The 13,306-nt window shown below is 47.9% G+C and overlaps 1 protein-coding gene across 2 annotated transcripts; it reads left to right on the forward strand.

Annotated features, from left to right (window-relative positions):
• Positions 1-404: 404 nt before the first annotated feature.
• Positions 405-13,055, forward strand: LOC116478109 (sialic acid-binding Ig-like lectin 6). Of its 2 annotated transcripts, none has more exons than XM_032169001.2 (8): positions 405-543; positions 606-965; positions 1,166-1,444; positions 1,641-1,688; positions 2,144-2,401; positions 3,870-3,963; positions 4,295-4,376; positions 11,880-13,055. In XM_032169001.2, exons 1-8 carry the CDS (start codon positions 510-512, stop codon positions 12,051-12,053), a joined length of 1,329 nt encoding a protein of 442 aa, XP_032024892.1. In that variant the 5' UTR covers positions 405-509; the 3' UTR covers positions 12,054-13,055. The 2 variants fall into 2 exon arrangements, with proteins under 2 accessions (XP_032024892.1, XP_032024893.1); XM_032169002.2 differs by having other exon boundaries at positions 1,199-1,444.
• The last annotated feature ends 251 nt before the right edge of the window (positions 13,056-13,306 follow it).

Raw genomic sequence — 13,306 nt, forward strand, 5'->3', positions numbered from 1 at the left:
TGCACCTGGGACCCTTCTTCCTTTCACTGTCCCAGACACTCCCACAGACCCTGCAGAATCCTATATCCTGCAGGACTGACTTTCTCATGGCTTGGGATGAGGCTGTGACTCTCTGAGGCCAGGAGTGACCAGCTCCCAGGTGTAAACAGTGGTGCACAGAAAAGCACCTCAGCGGGGGACGGCCTTGGACATGGGTGTCACATTCCTCAGATGCCCTCGGAGGCCCTGCTCCAGGCTCTGTTGCTCACAGGAAGCCCCGAGGTGGGAGGCGGGACACAATCTCTGCTCCTCTGCTCTTCTTTGCGCAGGTGTCTGGGTCGCAAGGTTTCCGTCTGCTCTGTGCAGAGGGAGTGGAGCGCCGAGGGCTTGTGGCTTCGCAGTTCCTCTTCTGTGAACAGCCGAGATCACGCGCTCCTCCCCAGCCACCCGTTCCTCCCCGCAGTCCTTCCCCTCCACTCCCTTCCCCTTCTCTGCTCACGCAGGGAGCCCAGGAAGCCTCCGCCTCAGAGATGCTACCGCTGCTGCTGCCCCTGCTGTGGGCAGGTGAGTGGGCCAGGGGAGAGGTGCCCTGGGGCTGGGCCGAGCTGACCCTCATGTCTCCATAGGGGCCCTGGCTCAGGAGTGGAGATTCCAGCTGGAGGGGCCAGAGTCACTGACGGTGCAGGAGGGTCTGTGCGTCCTCCTACCCTGCAGATTGCCCACTACTTCTTCAGCCTGGTACTCTGATTATGGCTACTGGTTCCTGGAAGGGGCTGATGTTCCAGTGGCCACAAATGACCCACATGAAGAAGTGCAGGAGGAGACCCGGGACCGATTCCACCTCCTCTGGGATCCCAGAAGGAAGAACTGCTCCCTGAGCATCAGAGATGCCCGGAGGAGGGACAATGCTGCATACTTCTTTCAGTTGAAGTTGAAACGGACGAAATACGTTTATACATCTTCCAAGCTCTCTGTGCGTGTGATGGGTAAGGAACCAGCTCCAGGACTAGCCACAGGGGAAGGTCATGGGGGCCGTAGGGCAGGGCTGGGATGGGAGCCCCGTCTTGGGAGGTGGGTACCATTAAGCGTGTTGGGCTCAGGGGAGGAGCTGGACCAGAGACTGGGCTTCCCCCTGGGTGAAACCTCAGACCCCCATCCTGATCCTGCGTCCCCATCTCCTCACCAGCCCTGACCCACAGGCCCAACATCTCCATCCCAGGGACCCTGGAGTCTGGCTGTTCCAGGACCCTGACCTGCTCTGTGCCCTGGGCCTGTGAGCAGGGGACGCCCCCTATCTTCTCCTGGATGTCAGCTGCCCCCACCTCCCTGGGCCCCAGGACCACCCAGTCCTCGGTGCTCACAATCACCCCACAGCCCCAGGACCACAGCACCAACCTCACCTGTCAGGTGATGTTCCCTGGAGCCGGTGTGACCGTGGAGAGAACCATCCAGCTCAATGTCTCCTGTGAGTGCTGGGCCAGGACGCCCGGGTCCCTGAGGGTGTGGGGGGACAGGGCAGGGCTGAGCCAGAGCTTAAAGTTGAGGACCTGGTGGCCAAAGAGGAGAGCCCCCTTCCCTGTTTTCATGGCTCCTGAGGGGAAGGCCCCATGCCTACCATCCCTATTCAGGCATGTTGAGGCAGCCACCTCTTTCCACCCCAGATGCTCCACAGAAAGTGGCCGTCAGCATCTTCCAAGGAAACAGCACAGGTAGGAACCAGCCTGTCCTGTTCTCTCCGGGGCCAGATGGAAGCAGAGTGGGGACTAACGGGGATCAATATGAGAAGCCAGGACTAAGGCCTCCATAGACTTCAAAGTCCTGAACTGAGTCTTTGCTCACCCCCAGCCTTTGTCGCCTCATCCGCAGGAGCTGCGACACCCCTCGCACTGCCCCTTCTCTCTTGCTTGTTTTCCTACTGCCGCAGGCATCTCCATGGTCCAGGAATGGCACTTCTCTTCCACGACGCTGTCCACAGCCCCTGCTCCACTCTCTGCAGGACAGCCTGGGCAGCTCCAGGGAAATGGTCTGGGCTTTTCTGAAGACCTGAGGCCCCCACTTTACTAGTCTCCTCCTCAGAGCTAGTGTGGACCCCACAGGAGGAGAGGGACATCAGTGCCTTGCCCCTACACCCCGTCTCTCACTCTCTGCACCTCTCTCCCCAAAGCCTTCAAAATCCTGCAAAACACCTCGTCCCTCCCCGTCCTGGAGGGCCAGGCTCTGAGGCTGCTCTGTGATGCTGACAGCAACCCCCCTGCACACCTGAGCTGGTTCCAGGGCTTCCCCGCCCTGAACGCCACCCCCATCTCCAATACCGGGGTCCTGGAGCTGCCTCAAGTAGGGTCTGCAGAAGAAGGAGATTTCACCTGCCGTGCTCAGCATCCTCTGGGCTCCCTGCAAGTCTCTCTGAGTCTCTTTGTGCATCGTGAGTGTGGGGGAAGGTGTGCGAGAGTGTGGGCAGCTGGGCGAGAACTCCATAGTATTCAGAGAAGAGGCCCCCGCTAAGTCCTGTCCTCCCTCCCCAGACCCCTCACAACTGCTGGGACCCTCCTACCTCTGGGAGGCTTAGAGTCCACACTGCAGTGGCTCCTCCCTGCACTGGCAGCTTGGGGAGGGGATGCTGGAGGGATGGGAACAGCAGCCATGGCTCCTTCACAGTCACCCCCAGCCAGCTGGTCCCTTGGCCAACAGCTCCCTGAGCCTCTGCCAGGGATTCAGCTCAAGTCTCAGGCTCAGCTTTGAGGCCCAGAACATCCCAGAGCAGCTCTGTCCCAGCTGCTGCCAGGTCAGGAGTCTGCTAAGAGGTGACAATTGGGGGAAGAGAAGCCTGGGTCCTTGTATGAGTTTGCTAGGGCTGCCATAACAAAGCACTTCAAAGTGCATGACTTAAACAATAGGGATTTATTGTCTCATGGTTCTCAAGGTCAGAAGTCCAAGACCATGTATGGTGTTAGAGTTGGTTCCTTTCGAGGCTGTGAGGGAGAATCTCTTCCATGCTCCTTCCCTGGCTTCTGGTGGTTTCCTGGGAGTCTTTGGCATTCCTTGGCTTGAAGGAGCCTTGCCTCGACCTCTGACTTAATCTTCACATGGTGGTGTCTGTGTCCACATGTGCGTCTGTGTCCACATTTTCCCTTTTTTTTTTTTGAGAGAGAGAGTTTCACTCTGTTACCAGGTTGGAATGCAATGGTGCGATCTTGGCTCACTGCAACATGGTAATCTGACATGTGCAACCTCCACCTCCCGGGTTCAAAAGATTCTCCTGCCTCAGCCTCCCGAGTAGCTGGCACTACAGGCGCCCACCACCATGCCCAGCTAATTTTTATATTTTGGGTAGAGATGGGGTTTCACCATGTTGGCCAGGATGGTCTCGATCTCCTGACCTCGTGGTCTGCCGGCCCCGGCCTCCCAAAGTGATGGGATTACAGGTGTGAACCACCACACCCTACCCACATTTCCCCCTTTTTATAAGGACAACAGTCATATTGGATTAGGGCTCACCCTGATCCAGGAAGACCTCATTATAACTAATTACATCAGCTATGACCCTTCTCCAAATCAGCTCACGCTCTGAGGTGCTGGGGGTTAGGACTTCAAAATAGGAATTGTAGGGAGACAAAATTCAACCCCTAACTGCTCCAGAGAAATGAAGCTTTGAGAAGATGTTTCCAAGGCCCAGACCAGAGTGGCTGGGGACACAACATCCTCAGTCTTGCGGTTGGGGGAAGGGGGAGTCATGGAGAGAGAAGAGGCGGTTCTGGGTTCACAGGGCAGTGAAATGGTGAGTGACTGAGTCCTGGATGGGGGTGGTCACATTAGTGGAAGGTGAAGAGGAATGGCTGTTGGGAGGATGTCCTGGAATTGGAACTGGAGTTCACTCAAAATTCAAATTATAGGGAAACCAGAAGGCAGGGCTGGTGGTGTCCTGGGAGCAGTCTGGGGAGCTGGCATCACAGCCCTGGTTTTCCTCTGTGTTTGCTTCATCTTCAGGTGAGAGTGGACTCCAGGGAGGCACAGAAAGACTTGATGTGGGAAGGGCACACAGGTGGCAGAATCTCAGAAAACCTGAGTGGAGGAAAATGGGGTGCTTGGGAAAGTCGAGAGTGAGGAAAGGGAGGGTAGTGGTGGTGTGAATTACCCCGTTGACCAGCTGAACCAAGCATGGGGTCTCTTTGAAACCACGGTCCAACTCTTGGGCTCATGTGAGCACCTGGACCTCTTCATTACTTCTGTACTCTCCATAGGGTGTGGGGAGATGGTTCTCTTTTGGGGAAAGAGGCTCCAAATAACCAGGCTGAAAGGCTTAGGGCTGTTTCCTCAGAATGAAGACTAGAAGGAAGAAAGCAGCCCAGCCAGTGCAAAACACGGATGATGTGAACCTCGTCATGGTCTCAGGCTCCAGGGTGAGTGATAGAGACCTTAATTTCCATTCAGCATTATCCCTTTTGAATGCTGCCCTAAGTAAGGACCCTGAGGCATTTCTTCATTAACACCTGACATTCGCTGCAGTTCCACATGTGACTATTTTAAATTTTTGACTCAGTAATAATTTAAAAAGTATTGATTTCAATAATTTAAAATAGTCACATGTGAAACTGAATCTAATAGTTCTGATGAAATATGTAGTCCAGTTAATTTGTTGGGGGTATTTATGCTCCCCATGTGTCAGATTATCATATTTCCTGGAATATTAGCCTTTTCTTATGGCATTGATTATTGAGAAAAAGAAATGAACAAAACTTAGTCTGTGTCAGGTGCATTAAGTACAAGGAATGTGGTAGATACAAGCCCTAGACTAGACAGCCCAAATCAACCCAAAGTCGTTACTGCTCATCACTATTACAATATTACAGGCATCTCTAGCTGCCTGTAATATTTTTTCTTTGGCATTGACCTTGGAGAACCTGATGACTGTGTGTCTTGGGGATGGTTGTCTTATATGTTATCTTACCAAGGTTCTCTGAATTTCCTGAATGTGCATGCTGACCTCTCTAGAGAGGTTGGGGACATTTTTGTGGACAATATCCTCCAATATGTTGTTCAAATTGCCTGCTCTCTCTCCTTCTCTTTCAGGGATGCCAATGAGTTGTAGATTTGGTCTCTTTACATAATCCCACAGGTTTTGGAGGTTTTGTTCATTTTTAAAATTCTTTGTTCTTTTGTCTGCCTGAGTTAATTTGAAGAACCAGTCTTTGGGCTCTGATATTCTTTCCTCAGCTTGGTTTATTCTGCTGTTAATACTTCCGATTGTGTTATGAAATTTTTGTAGTGAGTTATTCAGCTCTATCAGCTCAGTTTGGTTCTTTCTTAAGATGGCTATTTCATCTTTCACCTCTTCAATTGTTTTACTGGATTCCTTCGATTCCCTGGAATGGGTTTCTACTTTCTCCCGAATCTCAATAATCTTGATTGTCATCCAGATTCTGAATTTTTCGTCTGTTATTTTATCCATTTCATTCAGTTTAAGAACTTTTGCTGGGGAACTAGTGTGGTCGTTATGAGGTAAGAAGACACTCTGGCTTTTAGATTTGCCAGAGTTCTTGCACTGGTTCTTTCTCATTTATCTGGGCTCATGTTCCCTTAATTGTGCTGTAATTTGAGTATAGTCAGTTGGCTTTGTTTCTGGATGTTTTCAGAAGGCCAAAGCTTTGTGCACGGTCTTTACTTGTTGCTAAATTATTGTCCTTAGTTTCACAGTGGGGTATATTAGCAAAGTATTTTTGGTGTTGAAGTTTGGATGTGCTTCAATAGATGGTGCTGAAGCACAATGGCTGGCAGGTAGGCTCTTGTTCAGCCACATGAATCCTCTGTATTTCCTCACATTTGCATCCATGCTCCCTCCCAGTGCTCTGAGACTGTGGGCTCCTCTCTCACTCAAGTACTGGCTACAGATCTTGACTTGGCACTCTGGCTGCACACTACAGCCCTGTGGTGAGCCCAGGCATTTTGTTTCCTCCCCAGCTTGGAGCAGCAGGGGCAGGGACCTTGGAAGTGCCAGTGGTAGAGGGCTTTTTCCTTGTCTCTTGGGGCTTCATCCTAGAGGAATGCAGAGCTGCTGCCAATTGGAATAATCACCCCAGGTTGAGGCAGCTGTGCTGTGAGCCCAAGCAGGTGGACTTACCTGGTAAAGAGTAACAGTTGGAGGCTCACAGGGAAGAGAGACTGGGCTCCTCTCTGTAGTGCAGCTGTGGCATGCTGGAGGTTCCACCAAATAAATCAGGCTCTTTGTTCCTTCCCTAGCCTGAGGGCAGCAAGGGCAGCATGGCTGCAGCAGCAATGGCAGAGGGGCTGCCAGCTGCTCTAAGAGCTCCACCCCAGAAAGACACGGAGCCACCGCCAATGGGAACGTTCATCTAGGGGTGGGGCCACTGTGCTGCAGGCCCCAGCCAGGGGCCCCGCCTGGTGAAGAGCAGGGAGTAGGGGGCCCACAGGGAAGCGAGACTGGGCTCCTCTCTGTATGGTGGTTGTAGTGTGTTGGAGGTGCCAGCAAAGTGATCAAGGTCTTTATTCTTTTCCCAGCCTGAAGGCATCAAGGGCAGTACCACTGCAGTGGCAATGGCAAAGAGCCTGTAGGTTGACCCTGGGATATCCTCCTCAGAGAAACACAGAACTGCCACCAACTCAGGTGGAGGCAGGGCAGCTGTGCTCGGGGCCCAGGTCAGGATGTCCTTCTCAGTGAGGAATAACAGGGGCAGGGACCCACACTGATAAAGTCTGGCTTATTTTCCATAAAGCAGCTCTAGTGTGTTGGAGGCCAGTGATAGTCCTTATGCTCTTTTCCCCTTCTCCAGCCTCGGGGGAGTAGGAGTGGGAGCTGTGGCAGCAGAAAAAATGGCAGCCTTGTCTGTTACCTCTGGGAGCCCTGTCCCAGGGAAATGGAGAGCTGCTGCTGGCCCAAGTGCTCAGGCAGGGGTGAGGTGGCTGTGCTGGGGTCCCAGGCCAGTGGGCTTTGTCTGGCGAGCTGTAGCAGAGGTGAGGTCTGCAATCCATCTGCTCCTCAGCACCATAAATGTGGTCCCTACCCTGAGAGCGTGTGAGAGAGCCTGGCCTCTCCCGTTGGTGAAGCTATGACACCTGGTGCCCAGCTGCTCATAGGTCCAAGACCCTTGGGGCTCCACATGGGCCTGAGCAGTGGCTCTGCCCAGACTCCACACAGCTCTCCATGTCAGTCTGGAGGCTTCGGGGGATCTCTCATGCCCAGGATTGCAAAGGTCCATCGCAGAAGTGTGGGTCCTTGGGGGCTGTCGCTCACTCACTGTTTCCCCATGGTGGGGAGCCTCCCTTGGCTCCGTGCCAATCCTGGGTAGGGAGCTGCTTTGTCTCATTCTTCTCTGCTCTCCGGGTCATGTTGCTTCCTTGATGAATTTCAGCGTGTCCTTCTGGATGGTCTAGTTGGCGAGCTAATGTTTACTTGCCACTCTATCTCCTCTGCATTAGAGTAGTGCACACTCTATAGTCAATTTTTTAAAAACTCTTATCTCACTAACTGGTAGTACAAGTACATGAAAAATCAGTCTACCATGGTGAATGTTACATGTGCAATTGCAAAGAATGTGTTTTCTGAAGATACTGGATGTAGTATTTTATAAATGTCAATTAGGTCAAGTTATTTTACACTAGTGTTCAAGCCTTCTATATCCTTAGTGATTTTCTGTCTATTTTTACAATTTACTTTCTTAAATCATGCTCTGTGATTGGTTGCATATGCACTTAGGATTTTTATATCTTTTAGTGAATTGACTTGTTTATCATTATGAAATGTCTTTATTTCTGTTAATATTTCTTTTCCTAAAATACACTGTCTGATTTAATATTGCCACTCTAGTGTTCTTAATATTAGTGCTTGTTATGTATTTTCCCTCCTCTTACTTTTAACACATGTGTGCCTTCATATGTATTGTGTCTGTCTTACAGATATCACAACATTTATTCTACTATTTTATCAAGTCTGCCAATATCTTCCTTTTAATTGGAGTGTTTAGACCACTTATATTTAATGTGATTATTGATTTGGCTCAGTTTAATTCTACCAGGTTGATCTTTGCTTTATATTTATATTTGTCCTCTTATATTTATCTCCCTTTTTTGCCTTTTTGGTAGTTTTAAAATATTACTACTTTTTTTTTTTTTTTTTTTTTTGAGATGGAGTCTCGCTCTGTCACCCAGGCTAGAGTGCAGTGGCGTGATCTCGGCTGGCTGCAAGCTCTGCCTCCTGGGTTCACGCCATTCTTCTGCCTCAGCCTCCTGAGTAGCTGGGACTACAGGTGCCCACCACCGCACCCAGCTAATTTTTTTTGTATTTTTAGTAGAGACAGGGTTTCACCGTGTTAGCCAGGATGGTCTCGATCTCCTGACCTTGTGATCTGCCCACCTTGGCCACCCATAGTGCTGGGATTACAGGCGTGAGCCACTGCGCCCAGCCGACCCTTACTTTTAACCTGTAACCCTTCTTGAGTCCTAACGGAAGGTTTGGGGTGTTTACTGGGCCTCTCATTAACAGACCCAGAACATCAAATTTGGTTTACCCAGTTCCATCAGACTGCTGAGAGGAGAGTTACTACTTTTATCCTCTAGCAGGGGTGTCCAGTCGTCTGGCTTCCCTAGGGCACATTTCTTTTCCTTATTAGTTTTCGGCAATTGGATTATGACATGCCTAGGTGTGGTTTTCTTTGTTTTTATCTTTCTTGGTATTTGCAGATATTCTTAGATATATGACTTGGTATTGTGAAAACATTTTAATCATTATTTTTTCCATAATTTTTCTGCCCCCTTCCCCTTTCTGGGATCTCAGTTGCACCTGTGTCAGAATGCTTGATATTGTCCCACAGGCCAGTGAGGCTGTGCTTATTTATTTTTCGTTTTTGTGTTTTCTTTGTGCTTCAGTTTGGAAAGTTTTTATTGTCTATGTTTTTAAGTTCATTGCTATTTTCTTCTGCCGTACCTAATCTGCTATTAGCTTTTCTTTTTAGATATTGCCATTTTTCATCTCTAGAAATTCAATTCAGTTTATTTTTTTTTTCCTGAGACAGGATCTCACTCTATCACCCAGGCTGGAGTGCAGTGACATGAACATGGCTCACTGCAGCCTCGATCTCCTAGGCTCAAGTGATCCTCCTGCCTCAGCCTTCCAAACAGCTATGACTACAGGCATGCACCACTGTGCCTGGCTAATTTTTTAGACAAATTTTTGTAAAGACAGAGTCTCACCATGTTGCCCAGGCTGGTCTCAAACTCATGGGCTCAAGCAATACTCCTGCCTCAGCTTCCCAAATTGCTGGACTTAATAGGTGTGAGCCACCACACCCAGCCCAGTTCTTCATAGTTTTCATTTCCTTATTATGTTCTGCTTTCCTTTAAGTTTTTGTTGTTATTTTTGAGAGAGGGTTTCACTCTTTTGCCCAGGGTGGAGTGCAATAGCATGTTCTCAGCTCACTGCAACCTCCACTTCCTGGGCTCAAGCAATTCTCCAGCCTCAGACTCCTGAGTAGTTGGGACTACAGGCGTGAGCCACCATATCTGGCTAATTTTTTCATGGGTTGGGGATTAGAGATGGGATTTCACCATGTTGCCCAGGCTGATCTCGAACTCCTGAGCTCAAAGCAATCTGCCCGCCTCAGCCTCCCAAAGTTCTGGGATTACAGGCATGAACAACCATACCTGGCCTAAGTCTTTGAATATGTGTATTTATAGCTGTTTTTAATCTTCTTTTCTGCTAATTCCATCATTTGGTGATATGTTTCTATTTACTGATATGCTTTTCATTGCTTACATTCCACAGCTTCTTCGCATAGGTAGTGATTTTGGTGGCATACTGGATGTCATATTATATTGTTGATTATCTGGATATTTTAATCTTCCTTTAAAAATTGTTGAGCTTTGTTCTCGAATGCAGTTAATTTACTCATGGATTGTCTTGACCCATTCAAAGATTTTTACAAAAGCTTTGGTAGGGTGAGTTTATATTTGCCTTCATTCCAGCTTTCTCATAGCTGTTCCTTCTCCAGAAGCACGTACCCAGGCTTTCAGCCTTTCACTCTGTGCATACAGCTTAGTATTCAGCCAAAGATTCAAGGGGACCTCTATGCATATTTTTTGGAGTTCTTTCTCTGTATAGCTTTTTCTCTCTGTACTCTGCTCTACAAATTCCACCCACATCATTCCCACTCGAACTGCAGTTGCTGCCTCCACAGTTTCATTAAGACTCTTGTGTTCTGCTTGGATTTATCCTCCACGTACTGCAGTTTGGAAATCGTCATTTGATCATGAGACTCACCTCATTGGTTTCCTTTCTTTCAGATGTCACAGTCCTGGATTGCCTGTTTTCCTTGTAAAACACATATTTCACATACTATGTATAGTTTTCTAATTATGCCGGGAGGGTGCCAGTTACTCTTCCATAGACTGAATGAGAACTGACCAAGAATAATTCAAGTCATGATTCCTGTTGTTCAGACCCTCAGGAAAAATTGGTGCTGGGGGAGGTAATACCTAGACTGTCTTCCAAAAGTCTGGGATGTGTGGATGGGGGAAGGTGGCCACGGGAAGCCCAGGGAGAGGCAACTTCCACCTGTCCTTTTCTTCATTCAATAGGGCTTTTGTGCTGATCTGTCATTTCTCCTACAGAAATTCACACCTTTAGTCTCGGACTTTGCCACTGGTTTGTGTAGCAAGAATGCAGGCAGGAAAATATTATCCCAATGATGGAGGAAAGACATGAGCAGAACATAAATCTCATTTCTGTAGCCATTCACCCACTGTCACCAATGCCTCCCTGAACACACACACATACACACACACACACACACACACACACTCCAGTATAAAATATTTTGTTTCCCCAGAGATTTCCCACTTTTTCTTATTTGCTCATTCCATAATTTCTTGTATTGCCTCTTGGTTTATTTGAAGGAATAACACACTTAGTGTGTGTTAAATCCCCACTTTGTTGGGAATCATTACATAATTTCTTTACCATGCTTTACTTTCAAGTTTTCAGGGGCGTTGGAAAGAGAAGGTACAGGAGAGGGCATCCGGTGGCCTGTACTGCAGGACCTGGTCTCTGTTCCATCCTCCAGTACCTGTCTAGGAATCAGATATGCCACTCCTGCCCCTGCTTTATATTTCAAAATATCTGCTATCATGAATTAAAAACGTGATTTTTTTTCCTGTTTTTAACTAACTGCATCTCATAGAAAACCACACTGCCTACTATCTGGGACTGTGTCTGCTTTCTTCATGGCTTAACATCTAGCACATGTCACATGACCTACACAAGAGTAAGCTGGTTCTGAGTCCTGCTCAGTAGTGCATTTATATAGATGTGTGTCTTTAGGCAATATGTGGAGCCTCTCTTAGCCTTAGTGTCCCTGTTTGTAAGATGAATGTAATCATGGAATCCACTCCAAAGCATTTTTTGAGAATAGAATATGACTGCTTAATGTAAACACTCACTAAGGGCTTGCCAATCTTAATTATTAAATATTTTAAAATAAATGAGTGCGGTGGACATGGTGGCTCATGCTTGTAATCCCAGCACTTTGGGAAGCCAAGGTGGGTGGATTCCTTGAGCCCAGGGGTTCAAGACTAGCCTGGGCAACATGGTGAAACTCCATCTCTACAAAAATTAGCCAGGTGTGGTGCATGCCTGTAGTCCCAGCTACACAGGAGGCTGAAGCAGAAGGATCACTCGAACTCAGGTGTTCGAGGCTGCATGAGCTGTGATCATGCCGCTGCACTCCAGCCTGGACAACAGAGACCCCATCTCAAAAATAAAATAAAATAAAATAAAATAATAAATGAATGGATAAATAATAAAGTTCCATCAGTTCTACTCCCTTTCTGATCCTTGGCTGCTTTCTTTGAGAACCGATTGTCCAGCCCTGAATCTTTTCTTTTCTTCCATTCAGGGTCATCAGCACCAGTTCCAGACAGGCATAGTTTCAGACCATCCTGCTGAGGCTGGCCCCATCTCAGAAGATGAGCAGGAGCTCCACTACGCTTTCCTACGCTTCCACAAGGTGCAACTTCAGGAACCAAAGGTCACCGACACTGAGTACTCAGAAATCAAGATACACAAGTGAGGAATTGTCCAAAGCCAAACCTTGATTGGAGAGAACATGGTACCTCTCAGTGTATTGGTTACTAGGGCTGCCACAGCGACGTACCACAAACTGAGTGACGTAAACACAGATCTTTATTTTCTTATAGTTTCAGATGTTAGAGGTCTGAGAACAAGGTGTTATCAGGGTTGGTTCCTTCTAAGGCCTGTCTCGTTGGCTTGTAGATGGCTGTCTCCTCCTTGTGTCTTCACATGGTCTTTCCTCTGAGTGTGTTTGTGTCCTAATCTTCTCTTCTTATAAAGACACTAGTTATATTGGATTAGGGCTTCCCCATGACATAATTTAAATAAATTAACTATTTAAAGACCCTCCAAATACAGTAACCTTCTGAGATATTGAGATTTAGGACTTCCAACATATGAATTTTAGAAGGGAACAACTTAGCCCATAACACTGTGTCCAATTCTTTTAAAATTAATGTTTTTGTTGTCAGTGGACTATATAAATTCCTTCATATATATGGCAGACCACAGGACTTCTGTCCAGGAGAACCGAGTTCAACTCCATCTATGCCAGCTATTGAGCAAGTCACTTTATCTCCCTGCTCTGTAAGGCAGGGAAATAATTTCCATCTAACCAGATTATTGTGAAAGGTCAAAGAAAGCATACAGCTAACATACAGCTTTGTTAGCTGTAAAACAGCTAACATACAGCTTTGTTAGCTGTAAAACAGCTAACATACAGCTTTGTTAGCTGTAAAACAGCTAACAAAGGCCCTGACACAAAGGTTTTCATAAAGTCTGTATATTATTGTAAATAAATGCCTTGTATCTGGCTTTGGTTAGCTTTTTTTTTTTTTTTTTTTTCCTGAGACAGAGTCTTGCTGTATCTCCCAGGCTGGAGTGCAGTGGTGCGATCTCGGCTTACTGCAAACTTTGCCCCCTGGATTCATGCCATTCTCCTGCCTCAGCCTCCCAAGTAGCTGGGACTACAGGCGCCCACCACCACACCCGGCTAATTTTTTGTATTTTTAGTAGAGATGGGGTTTCACCATGTTAGCTGGGATGGTCTTGATCTCCTGACCTGGTGATCCACCCTCCTCAGCCTCCCAAAGTGCTGGGATTACAGGCATGAGCCACCGCGCCTGGCTTTGGTTAGCTGTTTTAACAGACGGTTTCTGCTGGCAATTTTTTCTAAGGCTAAAAAGGAGTAGGCCCAGAGGCCACAGCACCAGGTGTCTGTGTCACCCCCTGTTCAGAACTCTTCATGACTCC

The sequence above is a fragment of the Hylobates moloch genome, unplaced genomic scaffold (assembly GCF_009828535.3).
Source record: "Hylobates moloch isolate HMO894 unplaced genomic scaffold, HMol_V3 SCAFFOLD_12, whole genome shotgun sequence".
Lineage (NCBI taxonomy): Eukaryota > Metazoa > Chordata > Mammalia > Primates > Hylobatidae > Hylobates > Hylobates moloch.